The following is a 24,775-nucleotide window of genomic DNA, read 5'->3' as shown; positions in this document are numbered from 1 at the left end:
CCCCGCAATTCGGCCTCCCCCTCCCTCAGCTAGGTCAGATACCCACCGCCCTTCAGACACATTTGCCTCTCCCCGAGCCAGGTCAGATTCCTGCCTCCAGGGGCCGGGCACCTTGCCCCCTTCCCTCGGCGAGGCCAGCCCCCTACACCCTCTGCAGCCTCCCCTGCTTACTGGGCAGGGGCACCAGCTTCTCTCACAGCTCCCAGCAGAGATGTGTCCCACGTGTCCACCTCACCAGGCTGCGCCTCTGCTCCCGTCTCAAAGAGCGAGCTATCAAAGCGTAGGTTGATGACGTAACCGAATCACTGGGCCCAACAGGAGACAAACCTATTCGCGGGCGGATGGGCGCCGGATGTTTCTGCCCATCAGGGTCCGCCATGTTCTGTGTGGCGGATGTAGCTGCACCTCTTCTTTGCTGATCCAGTCGCTGCGAGACGACGAACTCTTTACCGCTAACCAACCAAGACGCCTCTCTGTGAGTTCACTCGGTCTAATCAGACAGGTTGGGACGCAGTGCCTCACTCAACATGGCGGACAGGACGCTACTTCCGGAAGCTTTTCGCACAGGCGTTCGGTTTCCGGTGGAGAGTGAACACTACGTTTCCCATGGCGCCCGCTGGCGGGCGGCTAATGCGCATGCTCCGTGCGAGCCGGGGAGGTGAGGGCGCTGCGCTGTTTCCCTTCCCCGCGGGCCGGAAGGCGGCAGAGAAGGGTTGGAGAGGCCCGTCCCAAGATGGCGGCGGTGCTGCAGCAGGTCCTGGAGCGGGCCGAGCTGGCCAAGCTGCCCAAGCCGGTGCAGGGGAAGCTGGAGCGCTTCCTGGCCGATCAGCAGAGCGAGATCGATGGGCTCCGAGCCAGGCACGAGCGCTTCAAGGTGGATAGCGGTGAGTGGTGGTGGGGAGCTGGGCATGAGGCGGCGGGAAGGGACAGTGGCGGGGGCTGGGAAGGGCATGGGAGTGAGGGGTGATATTTGTACGGTGCTGTCCCCGCTGGGCTGCTCCTGCTGCAGGATCCGGACCTGAGTCTGCTGCCAGGCGGGTGGGCCGGGGCCCTCATAGGTGTCACGGGCCGGGGCGAGGGCAGGCCCCCCGGCGCGGCGCTGGGCGCATGATGCTGTCCTGCACCGAGATTCACCATCACTGAAGTACGGGAGGGACCGAGTCTCGAGTTGTGCCTGTTTGGCGGGAGGTGGGCTACAATGGACACTGGCTAATCGTCATAACCGAGTCCGAGCCAAGAAGCAAAGGGATAGTGCCAGAGGCAATGTTGCGTGGAGGTCTCATGTTGCTGACATGGGCTTTTAAAATATCCCCCATGGCTTTTACATCTGTATAATGGCAGTGTTTGAATATAATGCATTTGTTCTGTGAGGCGGATTCCTTTAAATTTTACATCCTTGATTTCCAGCTTGAGTTTTCCTTGTGTCACAGTGTTTGTAAACCACAATAGGAGCCTGTTCTTAATGTGAAGTTACAAGTTATTACTTTACATTAAAACTCTTAAAAATAATCTAAAGTCAAGGGGGATGTACATCCTACTGGAGATTCTTTACCTGCTCTCCAAGTTAGCCAGATGCTTGAGGAAGAGCATCAGAGGTTTGTTTGGTTTACACTGCAAAAACGCACCTGCTACAGTGGGTCTACAGGCCTATGGCAATAAAAATAGCCATGCAGATATTCCCACTTGGAATCTGAGCCCTAGAGAGGGATTGGGTTTCAGAGCCTGAGCTCTAGTGGGAACGTCTACCTGGCTATTTTTAATGCTGTAGTACAAACCTGAGTCTGTAGACCCAGGCTCTGAGACTCACTGCTGTTTTTGTAGTTGTTTTTTGCAGTCTAGACATCCTCTGAGTGGGCCCAATCTAGCAACATTTCCAATAAACTCAATGTTTGAGGCTTGAACCTTTCCAGATAATCTGCCATTGCTTGAAGCAAGCCTTTTAAAGGATGGATTGGCGATGATCCGTACAACACTTTTGTTTCCTGAGGGCTGTAATACTAATCCAGGGTTTTGGGCTATCCGGTGGTCCCATCTGGCATTAAGCTCTTAATATTTTAGAGACAATTACATTATTGATGATATAATCTTATTGCCCTGGGCCCACTCAGGAAGGCAACATCGTGGCTAGAACAGAGGATGGGGACCCAGGAGACCTGGATTTAATATCTGGCTCTGTGACTGGGTAACTTTGAGCAAGATACTTCCCTTCCTTGTGACTCAGTTTCCTTGTTTGTAAAATGACATTAATAATACCTATCTTTGTAGAGCAATTAGAAATCGGACAATGAAAAGTGCTGTCTAATAAGAGCTAAGTATTAGGGGATTGGAGTGGGAGGCAAGAGCATTGTTTAATAATTGAGCATAGGTAAAACAAAGGGTAGAGTCAGGAGTTCATTTCTCAGCTAGGCCAAAGATTTCCTTTGTAAACTTGCCCTTAACTTCCCTATACCTCAGTTTTGCAATATTATAATAGGAATAATATTCCTGCCCTGTAGTGATATTTTTGAACTTAATTCATTACTGGTTGAAAATGTTTTGTGATGCTTTATTGGAAGACTGTAGAAGTATTACTTATTAACATTTTCATAAACAATCTTACTCAATTAAAACTTCTAATCTTCCAAGTGTTTATTGTGGAATTTATCAGTTTAAATAGGCTAGTGGTTATCTGTAAACTTCAAGATTTTCATATACATGCTGGTGGAACATCATTATTTGAAACTGATGTAGTTTAGACTGAGAAAGGTTTACAGTACATATTAAGAAAACAGCACTTAGCAAGAAAGATTAGCAGACTTTTAGATGTTATTCCAAGAAAATAGTAGCATCACCAGAAATATTATCTCAGATATTTACAAAGCTTTCTGGAACACTAGAGAAAATCTGGTGTGACTTTTATTTCAGTTATAAAGCAATAACCTTTACAGTGTTACTTCTGGTTGTGATATTTTCAAAGTCCATAGTGATGTACCCATACAAAAAAGGTTCTTTATCAGAAATCATTGTGGTTAACAGTTTTCCAAGTTAAGACTGTAAGAGCGAATTTACACCCAGTTTTATACTGGTTTAATTGTATTGGTTTAGAAATAAGCTATCCTGGCATAAGCACTTTTGTACCAGTATAACTGACCACACTAGGGAATTGCACTAATTTAGCTATATGTTGCTAAACTAATACACTGAAATCAGTCCAAAAACTGGAGTAGATCAGACTTTAGGGCAGTGGTCACCAACCCGTCAATCATGATAAACTGGTCGATCCTGGAGCCTCAGTCAGTCGATCGCAATCTCCAGGCCTCTAAAAGTCCAGAGGTGCAGTGGGGCTCAGGCAGGCTGCCTGCCGCGTCTGGCTGCTGGTACGTCTCTGCAGCCCCTGGGCGGAAAGGCGGCTCCACACACTACCCCCAGCACCGTCCCCGCAGCTCCCATTGGCCGGGAAGCAGGGGCAGCACTTGTGGGTGTGGGCAGTGCACGGAGACCTGCTTCTCGCCCCCTGGGCTGCAGAGACGTGCCAGCAGCCAGCCGTTTCCAGGAGCAGGAGTGGTGAGCCCCAGTGCACCACCTACGGGGAGCTGCTTGTGATAAGTGCTTCCCAGCCGGAGCCTGCACCTCGCATCCCCTTCTGCATCCCAGCCTGGAGCCCCCTCCTGTACCCCAAACTCCTTCCCAGAGCCTGCACTCCTCTCCTGCACTCCAACACTCTGCCCCAGCCTGGAGCCCCCTCCTGTACCAAACTCCCTCCCAGAGCTTGCAGCCCTCACCCCCTCCTGCATCCCAAAATTTTGCCCCAGCCTGGAGCCTCCTCCTGCATCCAAACTCTCTCCCAGAGCTTGCACCCCCTCACTCCCACACCCCAACTCCCTGCCACAGGCTCAGCCAGTGCACACCCCACAGTTGAGAATGTTACACTGATTATAGATCAAAAATCTTTCAGGGATTGTCACAAAACCACAAATGACACTAATAAAAAGTAAAACTCATGAAATGTCCAGTGGATTCTATGAGATTAGGTGCAGTGTGACGATGTGACCCCTGCAACCAAACTCCCTCCCAGAGCTTGCACCCCTCACTCCTGCATCCCAACCCCTTGCCCCAGGCTCAGGCCAGAGCCTCCTCCCACACTCCGAACCCCTCTGCCCCAGCCCAGAGCTTGCACCCCCTCCCGCACCCCTGCCCCAGCCCGGTGAAAGTGAGTGAGGGTGGGGTACAGCAAGTAACGGAGTGGGGGGGAATGGAGTGAGTGGGGCGGGGCCTCGGGTGGGGTCGGGGTAGATCCTGCATTGATTTTAAATTCGAAAAGTGATCTTGTGCGTAAAAAGGTTGGAGACCACTGCTTTAGGGCAATGCACTTGGAGAAATATAAAACACATCTGACAATAGTAACAAAATTATTAAAACAGTGCTTAACAGTAAATAGCACTTGGCTTAAAAAAAATGTTTTTTCTTCGGGGTCTACTGAAAGCGCATTGTTTCTAGTTGCATTTTCTGCTAGATATGGTTCTCTAATAAAAGCTGATTATGAAGTAGTGTCAACATAATGTGTTTTTCTGCAGAACAACAGTATTTTGAAGTGGAAAAGCGTCTGGCTCAAAGTCAGGAGAGACTTGTAAACGAGACACAGGAATGTCAGACTCTCCATCAGGAGCTAAACAAACTTAGTAAGTATAGCTACACATTGATTAGCAGATTGGAAAGTTTTTTTTCTGCTTACAATAATTAAATCTTTTGAACTTATTTTAAAATGCTTAAAAATCTAAATAAGAAAGAAAAATCTGTCAACCAAGCTTCTTTCGTTTCATAGAAGTTAATTGATATTTTTGGTTCAAGTCCCTGCTTTCTACAGGCTTCTAGTCTGTTTTACTGGAGTAAACATTTTAATTACCATCTACTCAAGGAGCTAAGGGTTAGATTCTACAAACTGATGTGTGCAATGCACTTGCATTCCCATAAGGGTCAGGTTGCAGGAGCAGGCCTGAGACAGTGATATGTTAGTGGCTTCTCTGATACTCCTTCCTCTGAGTACTGTTTCCAGAAAGCAGATGAGTAGGGATAAAACTACTTTTGTTTTTAATCACAAGAGTACCAATTTGGTCAATGGCTTGTATATTGGATTTTTAATTTGGGGAAAATTTTTCTTTTCTCAGTTTTATATTATTCTAAAGCAGGAACATGAATTTTACCAACTGGATATAACTAATGCACATGTTCTGTTAATACCAAAAAGTTTCCTTAATTTTCCCTCCTTGTCCCTCTCTCCCCACAGATGAGCAGTTGAAATCATTGAATGAGAAAAACAAAGAACTTGAAGTGGCTCATGATCGCAATGCAGCTGTCCAGGTATAGGAATCACTGAGTATGCAAATGTAGCAATAGATAGTTGAAAGGCTTTAGAATTTAGGGTGCATGTTTTGTTTAGAGTCTTGACAATCAAAAGCTAGATCTGATCCATTCTTCAGGTGGATAGCTTGGTGCAAATAATGCCTTGTCTATTCAGGAAAGTTGTGCTCTTCAAGTCCCAGTGCAAGCTCCAGTGTGGACATTCTTATTTCTGATTTAAGAGTGACTTACTTTAGCATATCTTAAACGTGTTCCCAACCAAATTAAATTAAACCTCAGTCTTACTTTAACAAAATAAAAGTTTCTGCACAGGGGGTTACACCATTTTAATAAAATTGGTTTCAAATTAATATTCTGGGTTCAATCAGTACAACTATCTTGTGTAGACCAGCCCATGCTATTGATGGCTTTCTTCTCAATTTCTTTTTTCCCCACTGGCCTTTTGATTAGTCTGTGGTTAATAGCATGTGGCCTAGTTTGTTCACCGAATAAAACCAATTCAGAGAACTAATGTTGTGACTAGAGTACCTTTTGCTGATACCACAGTTCTGGTTCTAGGATTTATCCTTAGGCACATTCAGAACAAGTTTTATTTGTGAGTTTGGAAATCCATTAGGACTCTGAGCCATTTCTTCTGCTTTTCTAACAAAGAAGAGCTGTCTCTATGCTTACTGGAGTCCAGAGGAAAGCCGTCTGTCTTGCACCTGTGAGGAAATCTCTATAGCAGTTTAGTAGCAAAAGCAGGAGTAAGAAAACATCACTGTTCAATAAACAATTCTCCTAGAGTGGCTGATATTTCTGTTCTTTTTTTTCTTTTTTCTTGGACATGTTCCGTTTTGGAATACTCTCAATTTACGTTTAAAGGTAAAGAAGGTGTTATCCTATACCATCTCAGATTGAGATTACATTTCATAAACTAATCAGGGCTATGGGATGAAACCTCCAAGAAAACTTCAGGGTGTTGCAAGAAGTGATGTTGGTTCTTCCCTCTGTGTCAGAACTGAACAGATGCCCAGCACGGTAGTGGAAATCAAAGATGGACACAAGATTCCAGTTTGTTTGTTTCAGTAACTGAAAACTTGCTTGAGCAGTTAAACACCTTCCTGTGTACTATATAGTAGGATTGCTTTCACATACACATTAAAAGTGGTTAGGATGATAACCTCTGCTTACTACAGCATTTTCCCTGTATGATAGTAAGTTTAAAGAATGACCATGACTCTTAACATAAAACTGGTACTTTTTTTTTTAATTGAAGATTCAGCTTACTAGAGCAAAAGAAGAATTGGAAGGTGAAAAGAGAGATTTGGTTCGAACGAGTGAGAGACGCTCTCAAGAAATTGAACACTTAAATGGTATGACCAGTAAATATGCTAAAACCATAACTGAGTTTACACCTGCTTTGGGAGTCAGACTTAAACCTAAACTCAATAATGGTTCATTATCCAAATTTGTATGGGTAACTCCCATTAATAGATCAGTAAGGAACAGGAGTCAGATTGGTAGAGGAAAGTGGTGGGGAAAATGTAAGTGCAAGTCAGGAAAAGCCCAGCAGCGTGCTAGGTGATATTTAATTGTACGGAGACACATATTGACAATTGCTAACAGTCTTCTCATAAACTGGTAGCCTTCATTTCTAAGGTACTAAATCTGATTTATTCACAGTAATAACTGATACTGTTTTGAATGTTTGACATCTTACATTGTCTCTGATTTTCCTAGAGGATGTTAAACGTCTAAATGAGAAACTTACGGAAGCAAACACAGCAAAAGTGGAGCTACAATTAAAGCTGGATGAGCTTCAAACATCGGATGTCTCAGTGAAGGTAAGTAGTGTTTTTCATGGATTACTCTTGTCAGTAGTGAGAGTTCCAGTTACTTACATTGTAAAGACATTAATTAAGTAGGTATCAATAATAAGATAACCACATGTGGTATAAAAATGGGTCTTCTTTCAAAGGACACAGGCAGACGTCTTTGTCATAGCAGGAAAATGTCATTTGTAACCTTCCAATAGGCTTAAACTGTTGAATTTTCTATAATTCATGCAGACTGGTCTTACTCTAGGGCTGCCAATATCCATGAAATCAACTTTCTAGACTTCATTCCTGGTTGTAGTGATAATGCTCTAGTGACTGATCCAAGCTGTATTCATTTTCTTACGGAAACAATAGTCCTACAGAATTCTAAATTAACTTCCAAAGGCGGTGCTAGGAAGTTTGACCTTGTCAAATGACCGCAGTCATTTATCTTGCTAATATATATTCCTTACTCATCCCATTGATAACCTTATGATCTTATCTTTTATTTGGACCAGACTAGAGTCCTCATAACATACATCTAGTTTTTTTTATTTCATTTGAAACTGGAACAGTCAGTTAAATAGACTCCCAAGAGAGCCATGTTAAAATACTATTTGTCTGCATTTCATGTTGCTTCTCTTTAGTAGTTCAAGGTTATGTTAACTTACGCTTGTGCAGCGCTACATTGGCAGCTGTATCAGTTCCCTTCCAGGAGATTTGTAGGGAATTCATATGGAGTTTCCTAGATATTTCTGGAGAACATCCCTAGCTAACACAATGCAGCTTTTTGTTCCATTCTAGTAGTTGGAACACTTACAGAGGTTTGAATATGCTACTCCTTACAAGTAAATGGGCTTTGTCTTTTAGCACAGACAGTTGTGTTTCTAGGTCAAGAGGTCCTTGGTTTAGTCTCCAGGGACCTGTTACACATGGATTCAGCCAAATGACATGAATCTGTATTTGGCTTACTGAAGTTATGAAACGTGAGTGTCTTCCTCACTCTTCCTCAGTATCATTTTGTCTCTGAGTGTTTCTGTTTGAGGCACTGTAACCTTCATATAGTCAAACAAGTAAGCAAACTACTGCTGTTTTGTTACGACTATGGTATTGGCACATTGACCCTTTTGATACGTTGGGGCTTATATGTGGTGTTTAGCCGAGTCTCTCCTTAGACATCTTCGTCAAGCTTTTAAGTCTCCAGAAGTGGGGATCTGTTATAGCACTGTATTTTAATTTTCTTTTTCCACATCTGTAATTCCTGTTTTTTAAAGGCTGGGTCATATCTTTTTTTGTTTGTGTCAAGCATAGCACAATGGGGTCCCAAGGCTAATTATGGCCTTTGACCCCTGTTGAAACTTAAATGGTAAATAATATGTTACAATAGTTGTTCCATGATGATGGACACATTTTTTGCCTTTAATGTGCTTTCTATCTTGTACCTGAAAAGAAGGGGTAGGTTTATGCTACCTATTGAAGAGACAGGTTAACAGTCTTAGAATTCCAATGCCAGAGTCATTATTCTTATTCATAAAATGATAGCAAGGATCCAGGAGTAGGCATATGTCATGCCTGAATTGTTTCCTGGAGCCTGAAGACAGGAAAAAGAAGACCATTTTAACTTGGTGAGACTCATGGATGCACGGCTATGCATGGGTGCATCATTAGCCCCAAACCTGAGCTAGCTGCTAACACACACACACACACACACACACACAATTTGTGAAGAAGTATTGCACAGAACGTAGTCTTGTTATAAGTGCTAATTTATTTAGTTTTACCATGCTGTCTTTCGCAATTTTATTTTTAGTATCGTGAGAAAAGGTTGGAGCAAGAAAAGGAATTATTACAGAATCAGAACACTTGGCTGCACACTGAGTTGAAAGCCAAAACAGATGAACTCCTGCTTATTGCCAGGGAAAAGGGAAATGAAATCCTGGAGCTTAAATGTAGTCTGGAGAACAAGAAAGAAGAGGTAAAGTAGTAAATAATAATAAAAATATTTTTTCTAAGTAATTTTGAAAAAGAAAACAAAATTTAGTCAAGATACGGTAACAATTATCTGGAGTCTATACCCCTCGACTACTTGAGTGAGGAATTTTTGTAGCACTGACACTCTTCACTATGGCTTGACTTCCGTGTAAAGGGGAAATGTAATGTACATTCTCGAAGTTTTGGGTGATGTTATGTTTTAAGGTAGGGAATTGTGCTTTTTTTCCATTATGTGCTTTGGTCCCTTATAGTTTGCAGGGAATGAATATATTGGTATGGACATCTAAAGTAAGGTAAAGCAATTGAAGATTATTTTTGTAAGATTAGTGATGATAAATTAGAAGTAGCGGAAAGTACAAGGTGTAATACAACAGTGCTAGTGGAAAATACACAGAAATACAATTTGTTGCTAAAAAGAATGTTTGTTTTTTAAAATACACCTCTACCCCGATATAACGCAACCTGATATAACGCGGGTTTGCATACAACACAGTAAAGCTCTGACAGGCTGCTCTGAGCAGCGTGTTAAGGGTGCCGGGCTGGGCCGGGGCTGAGGGGTTGGATAAGGGGCAGAGGGTCTCAGGGGCGGTCAGGGGCTCCCCCCTGCCAGGGTCTGGGAGGCAGGAGCTGTTGGGGGGGGGGGGGGGGGGGGGGCGCAGTACCAGAGTGGCCCAGGGGAATAGTGGGGGGCTGGGAGCCGCCCGCTTTACTTCCCTCGCCCCAGCCCCAGCCATGTTGCTTGGGGGAAGGGATCCCCCCCCGCCCCCGCACTCACCGGCAGCGGCGGAAGAGGAGCAGCCCGGCCCCAGCCTGCTCCACTCCGCCAGCTCCCAGCTGCGGCGCTCTGGTGTTTAATATCTGTTGTTCACACAGGTTTCCAGAATGGAGGAGCAGGTAAACAGCTTAAAATTGTCAAATGAAAATTTACAGAAACATGTGGAAGATCTTTTGACTAAATTGAAGGAGGTAAGAAAACCTTTTCTAAACTGTAATCTAGTGTGGCAGCATTTAAGATAGCTTCAGTATTTTAACTAGAAAAATTAAATACAGTACTACCCTAATCTGCCCCACTGTACTAAGGTATTGTTGGGATTGCCAATCTATAGAGGGGAGGGAGTTTACATTGCAGGCTGCAGTGTCCAGGCAAAGCAGGAAGGACTCCGTTAGGGGGAGAGTATTAGTTTTAACTTACTACTCTTTCTTTGAGCAAAGGTGGGTGGGAAGAGGATAGAAGTTTAAGAAAGCTTTCACTTATTGCCAACAGCTTCCAGCTTCCAACTTTTACAAAAGTTCCATATAATTTTTTTTTGAACTAATATTCGCCACTCAAATGTTACAGCTTTTGGAAGTGTATGAAAGCCTAAAAATGAAATTGAACTGGCATATTTTCATTCTCCATGCTGAGAGAAGTGCAAAGAGTAAAACTAGTACTCCTTTTCTTTTTGCGAATACAGACTGACACGGCTGCTACTCTGAAACCTGGAAAAAAATGTAGAACAAACAAGATCTCTTGATTCTTTTGTAATAAGCCAATAGCACATATGATTGAAACATTGATAAAGAAATGTAAAAGTGTTCTTTTAATGGTTTGTGCCACAGCCTGAATTTTGCTTTTTCATTTGTATGTATCATTTATGTGAGGAATCATGTTTTCTCAAATGTAAATTAAAATTGGCTGGTTCTGGAAAAAAGTCAAACTTCTGATGGGGAAAAAAATCTCATTCAGTAACTTGCCCTTTTCCACATTATTTGGTCTGTACTACTGTATATCTGAGGAAACATTTTTTGTTTTTGAACTGTGTATTCTAACAGCCACAGTATAATTCTTAAACTTATAAAAACCTCACTTTGAACATAAGAACTGCCATGCTGAGTCAGACAAATGGTCCATCTATCCCAGTATCCTGTCTTCCGACAGTGGCCAGTGCCAGTTCTTCAGAGAAAATGAACAGAACCGGGCAATTATTTAGTGATCCATCCCCTGTTGTCCAGTCCTTGTTTCTGGCAGTCAGAGGTTTAGGGAAACCCAGAATGTGGGGTTGCACTGCTGACCATCTTGGCCAAGAGCCATTGTTGGACCTGTCTTCCATCAATTTATCTAAATTTTTTTTTAATCCAGTTATACTTTTGGCCTTCACAACATCCCCTGGCAACAAGTTCTACAGGCTGACTGTGCATTCTGTGAATACCTACATGTTTTTTTAAAACTTGCTGCTTATTAATTTCATTGGGTGACCCTTGGTTCCTGTGTTATGTCCTTATTTACTTTCTCCACACCAGTCATGATTTTATAGACTTCTATCATATCCCCCCAGTCATTGTTGCTTCTCTAAGATGAACAGTCCATCTTTTTAATCTCTCCTCATGTGGAAGTTGTTCCATCCCCTTTATCGTTTTTGTTGCCCTTCTCTGTACCTCTTCCTGTTCTAATATACCTTTCTTGAAATGGGACAGCCAGAACAGTATTCTAGTTGTAGGTATACCGTAAATTTATATAGTGCCCTTATATTTTCTGCTTTTATTTTATTCCTTTCCTAATGGTTCCTGCTGTTCCTTTAGCTTTTTTGACTGTTGCTGCACATTGAGAAGACGTTGTCAGAGAACTAGCCACAATGACTCTAAGATCTTTCTTGAGCGGCAATAACTAATAACTAATTTAGAATCCATCATTTGGATTCAATTGGGATTGTTTGCCAATGTGCATTACTTTGCACTTACCAACACTGAATTTTGTTTGCCATTTTGTTGTCCCGTCACCCAGTTTCGTGAGATCCCTTTGTAACTCTTTGCCGTCAGCTTTAGACTTAACTGTCTTGAGTAATTTAATATTGTCTGCAAACTTTGCCACCTCACTGGCTTGAATTCAGTTGAAACAGAACCAGTGCTATGAATTCATGTTTTTTTATTCATCAGGCAAAAGAACAGCAAGCTGGTATGGAAGAAAGATTCCATAATGAACTAAATGCCCACATAAAGTTATCTAACTTGTACAAGGTAAGTTTGGGGATGTTGGATACATTCATATTAGAATTATATGGAAGTAGGTCCAGGGTTTGGAGTGTGGTACAGATCAGGCTATTTTCCCAGAGCTATATTTCTGCCTATATAAAGTGTTAATGTGAGATGGGAGGATGGTTCTCTTCCATAATCCTCCAAAGTCCTGTTTAGTTTCTTCTGGCCAATAGGATAGTGATTTTTATCACATGCATTTTCACTAAAAGGAACAGATCTCTCAAAAACTTCATAGACAGCATTAGGACACTATGCATAGATTTGCTCTGACATGTTGAAAGAAGGATATGGGAGAATAAGCTTGGGTTCATAGAATAACAGAGTTGGAAGGGATCTCTGGAGGCCATCTAGTCCAACCCCCTCCCCAGAGCAGGACCAATCCCAACTAAATCATCCCAGCCAGGGCTTTGTCAAGCCTGACCTTAAAAACTTCTAAGGAAGGGGATTCCACCACCTCCCTAGGTAACGCATTCCAGTGTTTCACCACCCTCCTAGTGAAAAAGTTTTTCCTAATATCCAACCTAAACCTCCCCCACTGCAACTTGAGACCATTACTCCTTGTCCTGTCATCTGCTATCACTGAGAATAGTCTAGATCCATCCTCTTTGGATCCACCTTTCAGGTAGTTAAAAGCAGCTATCAAATCCCCCCTCGTTCTTCTGCAGACTAAACAATCCCAGTTCCCTCAGCCTCTCCTCATAACTCATGTGTTCCAGTCCCCTAATCACTTTTGTTGCCCTTCACTGGACTCTCTCCAATTTCTCCACATCCTTCTGGTAGTGTGGGGCCCAAAACTGGACACAGTACTCCTGATGAGGCCTCACCAATGTCGAATAGAGGGGACCGATCATGTCCCTCAATCTGCTGGCAATGCCCCTACTTATACACCTCAAAATGCCATTGGCCTTCTTGGCAACAAGGGCACACTGTTGACTCATATCCAGCTTCTCGTCCACTGTCACCCCTAGGTCTTTCTCTGCAGAACTGCTGCCTAGCCATTTGGTCCCTAGTCTGTAGCGGTGCATTGGATTCTTCCGTCCTAAGTGGAGGACTCTGCACTTGTCCTTGTTGAACCTCATCAGGGTTGGGCAGTTGATGTGGCCAAATGCTTGAAATGACCCTAACTTTTTAGGTGGTGGTAATGATGGTGTTATATTTCACACTGCATTTAAAATCTTACATTGCTCAGCTCAAATCTGCTATTTTACTTTATTCTACAGATTAAGCAACACTGCATTTAAAATAATAGAGGAAGTATCTTACCTACTGTATGGAATTTCCTTGTATTGTAAATGTGTTAATCATGATACAGGGAAGTGCTCACTAACCAATGGTCTTAATCAATGCCTGTGCAACCTATTTTGTAGTCCTGCAATATTCTTGTGTATGGCTCCTAAAAGTCCACTGAAATTAATAGTGCCACATATTAATGTTATAGTTGGGAAGTGAGCAAGCTGGTGCTGTATTAGCCTGGAATAATTCAGTACTAGGCTGAAAAGCTATCACAGTCTAGGATTTAAAGTTTTACCTACGTAAAATTGAATGTGATAGAAATTAGTGTCTTGCAAAAACATTCAACTAGAATTGCAATGTGATAAACGTGAGCTGAAATACCTCCAGATAATAGTAGAGTTACCAATAACCTTTTTGTAATCTACTGGACTACCATCCTACACATGTAATTAGTCAAGGAGCTGACTGAGGAGGTATCTGACCCATTAGCGATTATCTTCAAAAAGTCATGAAAGTTGGGAGAGATTCCAGAGGACTGGAAAGGGGCAAATATAGTGTCAATCTATAAAAAGGGAAATAATGTCAACCCCGAGGAATTACAGACCAGTCAGTTTAACTTCAGTACCTGGAATGATAATGGAGCAAATAATTAAACAATTAATTTCCAAACACCTAGAGGATAATAAGGTGATAAGTAAAGTCAGCATGGATTTGTCAAGAACAAATTGTGTCAAACCAACCTAATAGCTTTCTTTGACAGGGTAACAAGCCTTGTGGATGGGGGGAAAGCGGTCCTCAACTGTTGCCAAAAAGCAAACATCATTCTGGGATGTATTAGCAGGAGTGTTGTGTTCAAGACATGAGAAGTAATTCTTCCACTGTACTCCACATTGATTAGGCCTCAACTAGAGTATTATGTCCAGTTCTGGGTGCCACATTTCAGGAAAGATGTGGTTTGTTTAGTGTAGAGAAGAGATGACTGAGAGGGGACATAAGTTTTCAAGTTCATAAAAGGTTGTTACAATGGGGAGGGAGAAAAATTATTCTCTTTAACTCCTGAGGATAGGACAAGAAGCAATGGGCTTAAACTGCCCTTGCTGTAATTTAGGTTGGATATTAGGAAAAGCTTCCTAACTATCAGGGTGGTTAAGCACTGGAATAAATTGTCTAGGGAGGTTGTGGAATCTCCATCATTGGAGATTTTTAAGAGCAGGTTAGACAAATACCTCTCAGGAATTATCTAAATAATAAGTCCTGCCATGAGTGCAGGAGGACTGGACTAGATGACCTCTCAAGGTCCCTTCCAGGCCTATGATTCTCTGAATTATATGTATGTGTATGTATATTTATATTTAATAATATATAAATAGAAGTTTGCTTCTATTTTTAAGTATGAAAAAATAAATATTTGCTTAACAAGGTTCATTATGCATGAGGTTTTTATGAAAACAAATTTTGTTTACAAGAAAAATCTACAAAAAATTTAACTGGCCTCTAATTTTCATGTCACAGTTTTTGAGTGTCCATCTTATATAGGGCCGGATTTGCAGAGTTGCTGAGCATCCACAGTGTTTATAGACTTCAACAGGAATTGTGGTTTCTCATCATCTCTGAAAATTAGATCCTAGCAGTCTAAATCTGGGCATGCAAAATTAGAGGCGAGTTCTAGAGACGTGTGGGCCTTAATTTCTTTCTGCTTCACTTGCTCTCCCTTTAAAATGGAGGATAATGTCTTTTCACAGGAGTGTTACAAAGCAGTAATTCTATTGTTTGTACAGCAAATCACACTGAGATCCTCAAAAGAAGGAGCTATTCAAGTGAAAAGTATAGTATAAATACTAACTTGCCAAAAACATTTATATCTAAGAACGAAACCTCATACTTTAGAAAAAGTTTATAAATTTGATTTTTTTTATAGAAAGCCGGGCCCCTAAAAATACTGCTGAAATGCAGCCATGCAAACATGTTAAATAACTTTGGTTATGTCAACAACTGACCATTTTCCTCTAAAATGGGGAGTTAGCACCTGAATTTCAAGACCCTTCATTACAGTATTGTTGGGACTTACACTAAGGGACAACTGTTTCCAATTAGAGTAATACCTTGGTGTGTTACATATTTATACCAACATCTTGTTGATTCCTCTGAGGAGCTACCTTATTTGTAACTGTTCAATAACAAAAGATGAAATAATACACTTGTATTTAGAGTGCTGCGGATGATTCAGAAGCAAAGAGCAATGAACTGACACGAGCAGTAGAGGAGCTGCACAAACTTTTGCAAGAAGCAGGTGAAGGTGAGAAGCTACTTGTAAGAGCTGCATAGTTTTTAATGGTTTTGTTTTCTGTTCCTGTTTAGTTAAACAGTTTCTGAGTAAAAACACCCCCAAAACAATGACAGTTACGAAGGAAATTTTTTCAATATTCATCTGTGGGAAATGTTGTTAAAATGTCACGTTGAATTGTTTTGTAATAGTTATTTTATAACTTTAAAAAAAATCTTCGTACATTCCTATGATATCTGAATGTACTTGTAGAATTTTCTTAATGTTATTGTGATTTTGAGAAGATATAATTTCTGCAGAATGTTTTTAAAGAAATTTGACCTGTATCATCTTGTCATTCTCATTATTTTAGATTGGCTTGTCCTAATCTTGCTGTTTAATTTTTAGCCCTCTTCTGTATTCAGCAGAACACCAGTTTATGCTTTCTTTCTAAGCTGAATGATTTAATGTCCTTCTCAGAGGACATTTAAGAAACCTTTTTAAAGATACTTTTGTATACTTCACTCTCTTTAAAGAGAGAAAAAAATTATATGTAATTTTAGCTAACAAAGCAACAGAGGATCACTTGGCTGAGGTGGAGGAGTCTAAAACTGCAATGGAAAAAGAACTGAGAGAGAAGATTAGCAAGTTAGAGAAAGAACTGGAGAATGCCAATGATTTACTTTCCGCTACAAAACGTAAAGGTAGGATAACATTTGAACTGTTCATAAGTGCCAGATTTTATATATGAAGTAATTTTCAAAAAGGGTTTTTGCATTGCAATTTCTAAACCAAATAAGTGCACTAAATCTTCATCTTAAAACATATGATAGTATCTAGGGACAATATTATGTAGCAGAGATCAATCTAAATATATCTGCTAGAGTCCAAATACCAGAGAAAACCAGTTACTGTTGTATTTTGTTTTAATTTTATAAAATTTGGAAGGTAGCACTTTTTTTTCTTCTTGCACTCTACTAGAGTGTCACATGTAGTTTGGCACAGTTGAGCTCTGCCAGCCATTGTATTTCAGGGGCATCCCTGCTATTTAAATTGTTCGTTTACATTTTGTGATTGAAGACTCAAGAGTCTGACAATGAGATTGTCTGAACACTTATAACTAGATTGGACAAAGCGCTATAGAATATATTATAAAGAACAATTTTGCACTAGAATTAGGTGTATTTTATTTCTAATTTCTAAGATTTTAGAACCACATGGAATTTTTTCCTAGTCGTTATTTTTGAGAAGGTTCATAACACCATATTTGTAATGATTGTTGTCTGTGTACAGTATGTGTGTTTGTCTTTGAGCATATGTGCATAGTATTTGTGTACTAGAAATAAAATGTAAGCATCTGTGGAATACTTTCTCTCTATTTTATGTATGATTTGACATATGTTTTGGGGTTTTAACTTATCCAGGAGCCATACTGTCTGAGGAAGAGCTGACAGCCATGTCTCCTACTGCTGCAGCAGTAGCTAAAGTGGTGAAACCTGGAATGAAGTTAACCGAGGTAGGTAGAGTTAGTTTATTATAAATTGATGACTCAAAATCCATTTATCTATTTGGGCCTTTGACTAAAATCTTTCTTACAACATTAACAACATGGATACAAAGTATTTACTCAAATGTCCCTGGCCCTAATCCATCAAAGCACTTCATCTCTGTTACACTTTAGAGGTTCACTCAGAACAGTAAGGGTTGTGTTTACTGCCTACCCTAAACCCTGGGTGCTTCTGTGCTCTGCGGCTTTGGCTCAGAGTGCTGACACCATCAGCCTGCTTACAGCATAGTGACCTTACCCTGACTTCCACCAGCCTGGTTACCCCTTGCAGGATGACACCAAGACTCTTCCAGTCCTGAGTCTCCACAGAACAGTCTCTTTTGTACTACTCAGCTCCTCTCACTGTAGCACTCACAAACTGTATCAAGTTCACTGCTCCTTTAAGAGACATTACACAGCACCAGCCTATTAGTTTGGCTACGTATTTTACTCTTCAATTTGAAATGCCGCACTCATATGGTTGTGTAATAATACAAGATTAAGTTTATTAACAAAGAGCAGATATTTAAGTGGTGCCAAGTAGGAGGAATTGAGATAGTAATGGTTACAAACGAACAAAGGTAAAAATATGCTTCTAAGACTAAAATCTAACTTAACAGACTAGAATCTTTTTCATTCAAAGTAGTTTTTTCACCACAGTCATTCTTCCAGGATAGCTGGCCAGTCTCAAGCCAGGACCCAACATAGAACCCAGAGTCTGATTTCTTTATCTCCTCAGGTGAAAGATGCTTTCTCTCTTTGCTCATATTCTCAAAGTTTATCTTTGGTTTCAAAGTTAGGAAACCTTCCTTGCAGCTCAGGAAGCTGATGCCATGTTAATTTTTGCAGTCTCCTCCTCCACATCATGGCTTATCTACCCCAATTGCTAGTTCGGTTGCTTTGTTTACCTTTTGTGTGAATATACTTCAATTGTCTCTCCTTGCTCAATTTACATTGGCAACACCATTCAGGCAGGTGGAACCACATTCCTTTGTGCCTTAAACCCTACCTGCCAAGCACATTTTCAGAGCATATTTCCATCACAAATTTACAACTTTTCATATATCACCCTGCACAATATTGTTAATGACCATCATGTTACCAGTTCGCATTTGATACCTCACATGACACCAGTTAGATACGGACTGTGATCACAGTGAGTTGGGGTACACTTACCCAGTCAGGCCTGCTGAGACTAACTGTTAGGTACCAGGGAGCCCCTTGGCTCCTGGGATGCTCTTAGGGTCACAATCACGTGATCTCAGTCAATGGGTTTACTCACATCCTTAAAGTTAAACACGTGCTAAAGTGTTTTGCTGGATCAGGGTCTTAGTGACTTTAAAAAAGCACTAATGTCAAGGGTTTTTTTTGAAACAAAAGGAGAGAGTGTTTCTTCAGTCCTGAAAACGTCGTATCCAATCACACATGAATCTGGTCATCATTTTATTTGTGCACACCAGTTTTGTACAGTAGAGCTTTTCCTTCTGTCACCATCATAAGGGATGCTCAGAATGTGTCAAAATACACTGAACTTTAAAGTGTTCTCTATGATGGAACTAATTGTACTTTTGTAGGAAGAATGGATTTAGTTGTATAAGATTTTTTTTCGTCTTTCTTTTCTCGTTCTTTCCTTTTCTCCAACCACTGAAGATACTGGTTCCAAAATGAAACTTTTGTTTGCTGCTAAACTTGGTATTGCTAAGGTTTTTATTGCTTGATCTGCCATCTATGAATTTTGATCTATGTCAAATATCTAGTTAGAACATATTTAAGATTTGCCCTATTTCATTTTGTGTAGAATTACATTGCTGTAGTTACACTAGAACTTGAAAAATGGCAAATATTTAACAATAGGGACGATAACATCACAGAATATTTGCATCATAAACTAATATAAAGCTTAAACCAATTAGTTATTCAACTCAGTGAATGCAGTTGAAAAGATTACCTGAATATAAAATGTGTTACAGAATGTGATGTAAAACATGTATATCAAATGTGTGAAATAGTAGTCATTAAATAAGTGTGTTTTGAGGTGACTGGTTACACTTTTAAAAAAACATGTTTTCTTGACACAGCTTTACAATGCGTACGTGGAAACACAGGATCAGCTACTTCTGGAGAAGCTGGAAAATAAGAGAATTAATAAGTATTTGGATGAAATAGTACAGGAAGTGGAAGCCAAAGCACCAATTTTAAAACGGCAACGTGAAGAGTATGAACGGTCACAAAAAGCTGTAGCCAGTTTGTCTGCTAAGCTTGAACAAGCTATGAAGGTCAGTGTGGATATTAAAAAATAAATTTGTAAACATAAGTGAATGGATTCTACTAAATGATGTGTTGTGCAAAAGAAACTTTTTTGTGTTTTCCAGTTCTTGAGTGGTTATGGACAAGATTGTTCATGATCTCTGTTGCAGTTCTAGAACAGTGTGTTTACCTGTAGTCTTACGACCTTCTGTGAGAAGAAAACAAATTTATAACTAGGGCTTTACATATTTGATCTTAATTTGCAAGGGGGTACCAAAACAGGGAATTAATGAGTAACTAAACAAAATAGGATTTAGATTTCCAATTCCAATTAATTATCATGGAAATTGGGTTTCCAAATCCTTTAGGCAGCTTTGAAGAATCTCATCCTATAATTTTAGTGTGTGACGTTACAAAAACTAATTAAAATATAATTTACAAAAGTAATGATTTGGTTTCTTTTCATTTTGATTGTGGAAAAAGACACTCAGACTCTAGTCTCAAATGAGAAAACAAATACTTGGTTGCCTTGAGGCACAATAGCTGTATTTTTTTACTAGTTATTTCACCGTATTTGGCATGATCACTGTAGCAGGAAGTGTTGATCAATTCTGAGTTTGTAGATGTTTTATATAAAAGTTCATTTGGTTTTTTTATAGGAAATTCAGCGTTTGCAAGAGGACACTGATAAAGCCAATAAGCATGCTTCTGTACTGGAAAGAGAGAACCAAAGACTGGAAATACAAGTGAAAGACCTTTCACAGCAGGTTAGAACAAATATTACTCATTTCTTTTTCCTAATACAGTACTGGAGTGCTCTCACTCTTGTTAACTCAGTGATCAGTTGCTCTATTATACATTCTGAGATTGACTTTGTGAAGTACACCTCTGATGTTGCTGATGTCCTTAAAAGCATTTCCCTGGGACAGTGTACTATTTCCGTTTCTGTTTATAAAATTAGATTAAGTTCAAATTATCAAAAGTTGAAGTCATCTTTGGGAGAACATGATGCATGTCTGACATGGAAAATTCCAATATGAATTGGGTTTTGTTCGTGTGGGAGTGGAAGGTCAACTGATCTAAGCACAGGATTGTGAACCAGGAATACCTGAGTTCAAGCTCTGGCTCTAACATGGATTCTGTAGCCTTGGACAAAGGACTGAACCTCTATCTCACTGTAAAATGAGGGTAACTCCTACTAACCTCAGAGGGCTTTAGTGAAATTTAATTCATATTTGTAAAGAAAACTCTGCTATTCAATTTTAATTCTAGACAGAATACTTTATAGAAAGTTAGAAAATACAGAACTTTCAAGTGTTTTGCTTCTAAACAGTTTGTAAAAATACATTTTTAAAACCAAATGTAAGTTACAGTTTTATAACCTCTGAATGTTCTTTTTCAGGTGAGAGTGCTTTTAATGGAACTTGAGGAAGCCAGAGGCAATCATGTAATTCGTGATGAAGAAGTGAGCTCTGCTGACATCAGTAGCTCTTCTGAAGTAATATCCCAGCATCTCGTCTCCTACAGAAATATTGAGGAACTTCAGCAGCAGAATCAGCGCCTCTTGGTGGCTCTTCGGGAGCTTGGGGAGGCTAGAGAAAGGGAGGAACAAGAAACAACTTCATCTAGGTAAACGTTCCTCCTTCAGCAAAGTTTTCATACTTGCCAGTAACATGACATGAAAATAAAGGGCTTAATCTGCAGCAAGGTAGATTTAGGTCAGTTATTAGGAAAAACTTTCTAACTATAATGATAGTTAAACTCTGAAATAAGCTTCCAAGGGAGGTTGTGAAATTCCCATCATTGGAAGGTTTTTAAAATCAGGTTGGACAAACACCTGTCAGGGATGGTTCCTGGAAAACAGGGGGCTGGACTTGATGACTTCTTGAGGTCCCTTCCAGCCCTACATTTCTATGATTGTATGTTAAGCAGAAGAATTTTAATATTTTAATATTAATTTACTTGAAAAAGCGATAATTATTTTCAAAAGCATTAGTCACCAAAATTTAGGCTGCAGATTAAAATTGTTGCTAGGCTTCATATTGCATCTCTTCTTTTTTCCACCATTTTTCAGTTCAACCCACACAAACCTTGCTGCCTTCTATATATTCACCAAAACTTTGGCACTTCTATAACTTCTCGAAATGGTGCTTCACATTTTCCAAACAGATAAATATGTTGATGGATGAAAACATATGCCAAGCCCCCTGTCTTAACTTGTGCCTTACATGTGTGTAATAGGAATTGCATTGAATACTAGGTTTTTAACTTTGCCTAAGGATTTCCTTATTTTGTAAAAGAATGTTAATCTATTTAGGCAAAGTGAGTTTAAGGTTTTTGGGGTGATAGTGTCCCCTTACTTTATTTTTTAATAGTTACTCTTCGTAGTTGATGACTAATAGTTGATTTGTATTGTCACCAAATGATTGGTGAATAAAGAGTTATAGTTATATTATGGCTCAAGTGAGTGGCTGCAACTTCATTCGTTGGGCTAAATTTGAAATGGCAAAACCCATTACCTGGAATTAAAACTAGTCCAACGTGCTTATGTCCTCAAACTGTGACCATAACATACAAGTCCCTAGCAGACTCCACCCTGTGCGATACATTTGCAACTAAATTCCCCCAACCTACCCCAATTTTTGTTTGAAGAAATGTGCGTGAATAAGGGGCTGCCTCTAAATTGTTCTTGGTGGAAAAGGCCCTTTCCCATCTTGCCATTCATAGAATCGTAGGACTGGAAGGGACCTTGAGAGGTCATCTAGTCCAGTCCCCTGCACTCATTGCATGACTAAGTGTTATCTAAACCAGCATTTCTGAACTGTGGCCACCAGGGGTTTTTTGTGCGATCGCAGCCTTCTGGGTGGTTATTGATGGAGGTTGCAGGGGGAAAAGCATTGGCCACTCTCTGGAGAGACAAAAGCTGGAGAAGCAGGCAGCCAGTGAGTTCCCCACTTTCCCAGGGGAGGTGGGGTCAGGCTTCAGCCCTGAGGTGGCAGGCTTTAGCCATGGGGCTTTGGGCTCCGTTCCCCAAGCTCATCACCTCTCCCATCACCTCTGACCCCCGCTGCCTCCCCTGGTGCCCCATTGCCCTTGGCTCCCGCTGCCTCCGTACCCGCTTCCCCATCCGGGCTCAATTTGTCCCCAGATTGCCAGGGCTGAGTAAGTCTGCTGTGAAAAGTGATATTTGTGTGTTTGTTAATATCACTTTTCACAGCAGATTTAGTAGCTAGCTAATCTAAATTTAAAAAAAAAAAAAAAGAAGAAGAACGTGCAAAGCACCTTATTTGTGTTTCTATTCTGTTTAGGTCCAGTGGAGAATAGAGACAACTGTACATTATTTTTATTATTGAGTCTCCAAAAAAAAATCCTACATAAATAAATTACAATGATTTGGACATGTATGTGCATATTGGTTTGTTTTTCCTAAAGTTAATTAAGTGTTTTAGGAAAAATTGCACTCTGAAGCCACCAAAAAATTTGTTGAGAACTCCTGATCTAGACCATTCCTGACAGTTGTTGGTCTAACCTGCTCTTAAAAATATCCAACGATGGAGATTCCACAACCTCCCTAGGCAATTTATTCCAGTGCTTAACTACCCTGACAATTAAGAAGTTTTTCCTAATGTTCAACCTAAGCCTCCCTTGCTGCAATTTAAGCCCATTGTTAAGAACAATTTTTCTCCCTTCTCCTTTTAATAATCTTTTATGTACTTGAAAACTGTCATCATGTCCCCTCTGTCATCTCTTTTCCAGACTAAACAAACCCAGTTTTTTCAATCTTCCCTCATAGGTCATGTTTTCTAACCTTTAATAATTTTTATTGCTCTTCTCTGGACTTTCTCCAATTTGTCCACATCTTTCCTGAAATGTGGCACCCAGGACTGGATACAATACTCCAGTTGAGGCCTAGTCAGTGCGGAGTTAGCAGAAGAATTACTTCTCATGTCTTGCCTACAACATTCCTGTTAATATACCCCAGAATGATGTTCGCTTTTTTTGCAACAGCGTTACACTGTTGACTCATATTTAGCTTGTGGTCCACTATAACCCCCAGATCCCTTTCCGCAGTACTCCTGGGCAGTCATTTCCCATTTTGTGTGTGGAACTGATTGTTCCTTGCTAAGTGGAGTACTTTGCATTTGTCCTTATTGAATTTAATCCTATTTACTTCAGACCATTTCTCTAGTTTGTCCAGATCATTTTGAATTACAATCCCAGTCTCCAAAGCATTTGCCACTCCTCCCAGCTTGGTATTGTCTGCAAACTTTATAAGGGTACTCTGTATGCCATTACCTAAATCAGGGGTGGCCAACCTGAGCCTGAGAAGGAGCCAGAATTGACCAATGTACCAAAGAGCCACAGTAATATGTCAGCAGCCCCCCATCAGCTCCCCCACCCCGCTCCCAGTGCCTCCCACCTACCAGCAGCTCCACTGATGAGTGCCTCCCCGCACCCCCCGATCAGCTTTTTCGTGACGTGGGGGGGGAGGGGAGGAGCGAGGGCAATGCAGGCTCAGGGGAGGGAGCAGGAAGGGGTGGAGTGAGGGCAGGGTCTGTGGCAGAGCCAGGGGTTGAGCAGTGAGAACCCCCCGGCATATTGGAAAATTGGCACCTGTAGCTCCAGCTCTGAAGTCAGTGCCTGTACAAGGAGCCGCATATTAACTTCTGAAGAGCCGCATGTGGCTCCAGAGCCACAGGTTGGTTACGCTGATCTAAATCATTGATGAAGATGTTGAACAGAACTGGACCGAAAACTGATCCCTGCAGGATCCCACTCATTATGCCCTTCCAGCATGACTGTGAACCACTGATAACTACTCTGGGAATGGTTTTCCAACCAGTTTTGCACCCACTTTATAGTAGTTCCATCTAGATTGCATTTCCCTAGTTTGTTTGAGGTCATGCGAGACAGTGTCAAAAGCTTTCCTAAAGTGAAGATATACCGTGTCTACCGCTTTCCCCTCCATCCACAAGATTTGTTACCCTGTCAAAGAAGGCTATCAGGTTGGTATGACAGGATTTGTCCTTGACAAATCCATGCTGACTGTTACTTATCACCTTATTGTTTTCTAGATGTTTGCAAATTGATTGCTTAATTATTTGCTTCATTATCTTTCCGGGTACTGAAGTTAAGCTGACCACTCTGTAATTCCCCGGGTTGTTCTTATTTCTCTTTTTATAGATTGGCACAAAATTTGCCCTTTTCCAGTCTTCTGGAATCTCTCCTGTTTTCCATGACTTTCAAAGATAATTGCTAATGGGTCAGCTATCACTTTAGTCAGCTCCTTGAGTACCCTGTAGGATGGATTTAATCAGGCCCTGGTGACTGGAAGACATCTAAAGT

The 24,775-nt window shown here is 40.8% G+C and overlaps 2 protein-coding genes across 13 annotated transcripts in view; one reads left to right on the top strand and one right to left on the bottom strand.

Moving 5' to 3' along the window:
* The window catches only part of ODR4 (odr-4 GPCR localization factor homolog), a 38,412-nt gene extending 37,894 nt beyond the window's left edge, over nt 1-518 (bottom strand). For 2 of the 6 annotated variants that reach the window (XR_006283334.1, XM_037906945.2), the window contains exon 1: nt 172-508. The gene's annotated coding sequence lies outside the window, so the exon portion shown is untranslated. Of the gene's footprint in view, nt 1-46 lie in introns of all 6 variants that reach the window. The other 4 variants (XM_037906947.2, XM_037906948.2, XM_043521111.1 and 1 more) reach the window with 4 other exon arrangements.
* A 7-nt stretch (nt 519-525) lies between these two features.
* The window catches only part of TPR (translocated promoter region, nuclear basket protein), a 73,883-nt gene continuing 49,633 nt past the window's right edge, over nt 526-24,775 (top strand). For 4 of the 7 annotated variants that reach the window (XR_006283333.1, XM_037906940.2, XM_037906939.2 and 1 more), the window contains exons 1-14: nt 579-884; nt 4,554-4,658; nt 5,264-5,337; nt 6,596-6,692; nt 7,060-7,163; nt 8,947-9,111; nt 10,002-10,094; nt 12,042-12,122; nt 15,582-15,669; nt 16,173-16,340; nt 17,061-17,152; nt 19,261-19,458; nt 20,089-20,196; nt 20,832-21,058. Coding sequence is in view for 6 of the 7 variants with exons in the window: in XM_037906940.2 (XP_037762868.1) it covers nt 734-884; nt 4,554-4,658; nt 5,264-5,337; nt 6,596-6,692; nt 7,060-7,163; nt 8,947-9,111; nt 10,002-10,094; nt 12,042-12,122; nt 15,582-15,669; nt 16,173-16,340; nt 17,061-17,152; nt 19,261-19,458; nt 20,089-20,196; nt 20,832-21,058 (1,751 nt within the window). In the remaining variant the exon portion in view is untranslated. Of the gene's footprint in view, nt 885-4,553; nt 4,659-5,263; nt 5,338-6,595; nt 6,693-7,059; nt 7,164-8,946; nt 9,112-10,001; nt 10,095-12,041; nt 12,123-15,581; nt 15,670-16,172; nt 16,341-17,060; nt 17,153-19,260; nt 19,459-20,088; nt 20,197-20,831; nt 21,059-24,775 lie in introns of all 7 variants that reach the window. The other 3 variants (XM_037906943.2, XM_037906942.2, XM_043521109.1) reach the window with 1 other exon arrangement.

This window comes from Chelonia mydas, chromosome 8, assembly GCF_015237465.2.
Source record: "Chelonia mydas isolate rCheMyd1 chromosome 8, rCheMyd1.pri.v2, whole genome shotgun sequence".
In the NCBI taxonomy this organism is placed as follows: domain Eukaryota; kingdom Metazoa; phylum Chordata; order Testudines; family Cheloniidae; genus Chelonia; species Chelonia mydas.
This window is presented reverse-complemented; position numbering and strand designations above follow the sequence as displayed.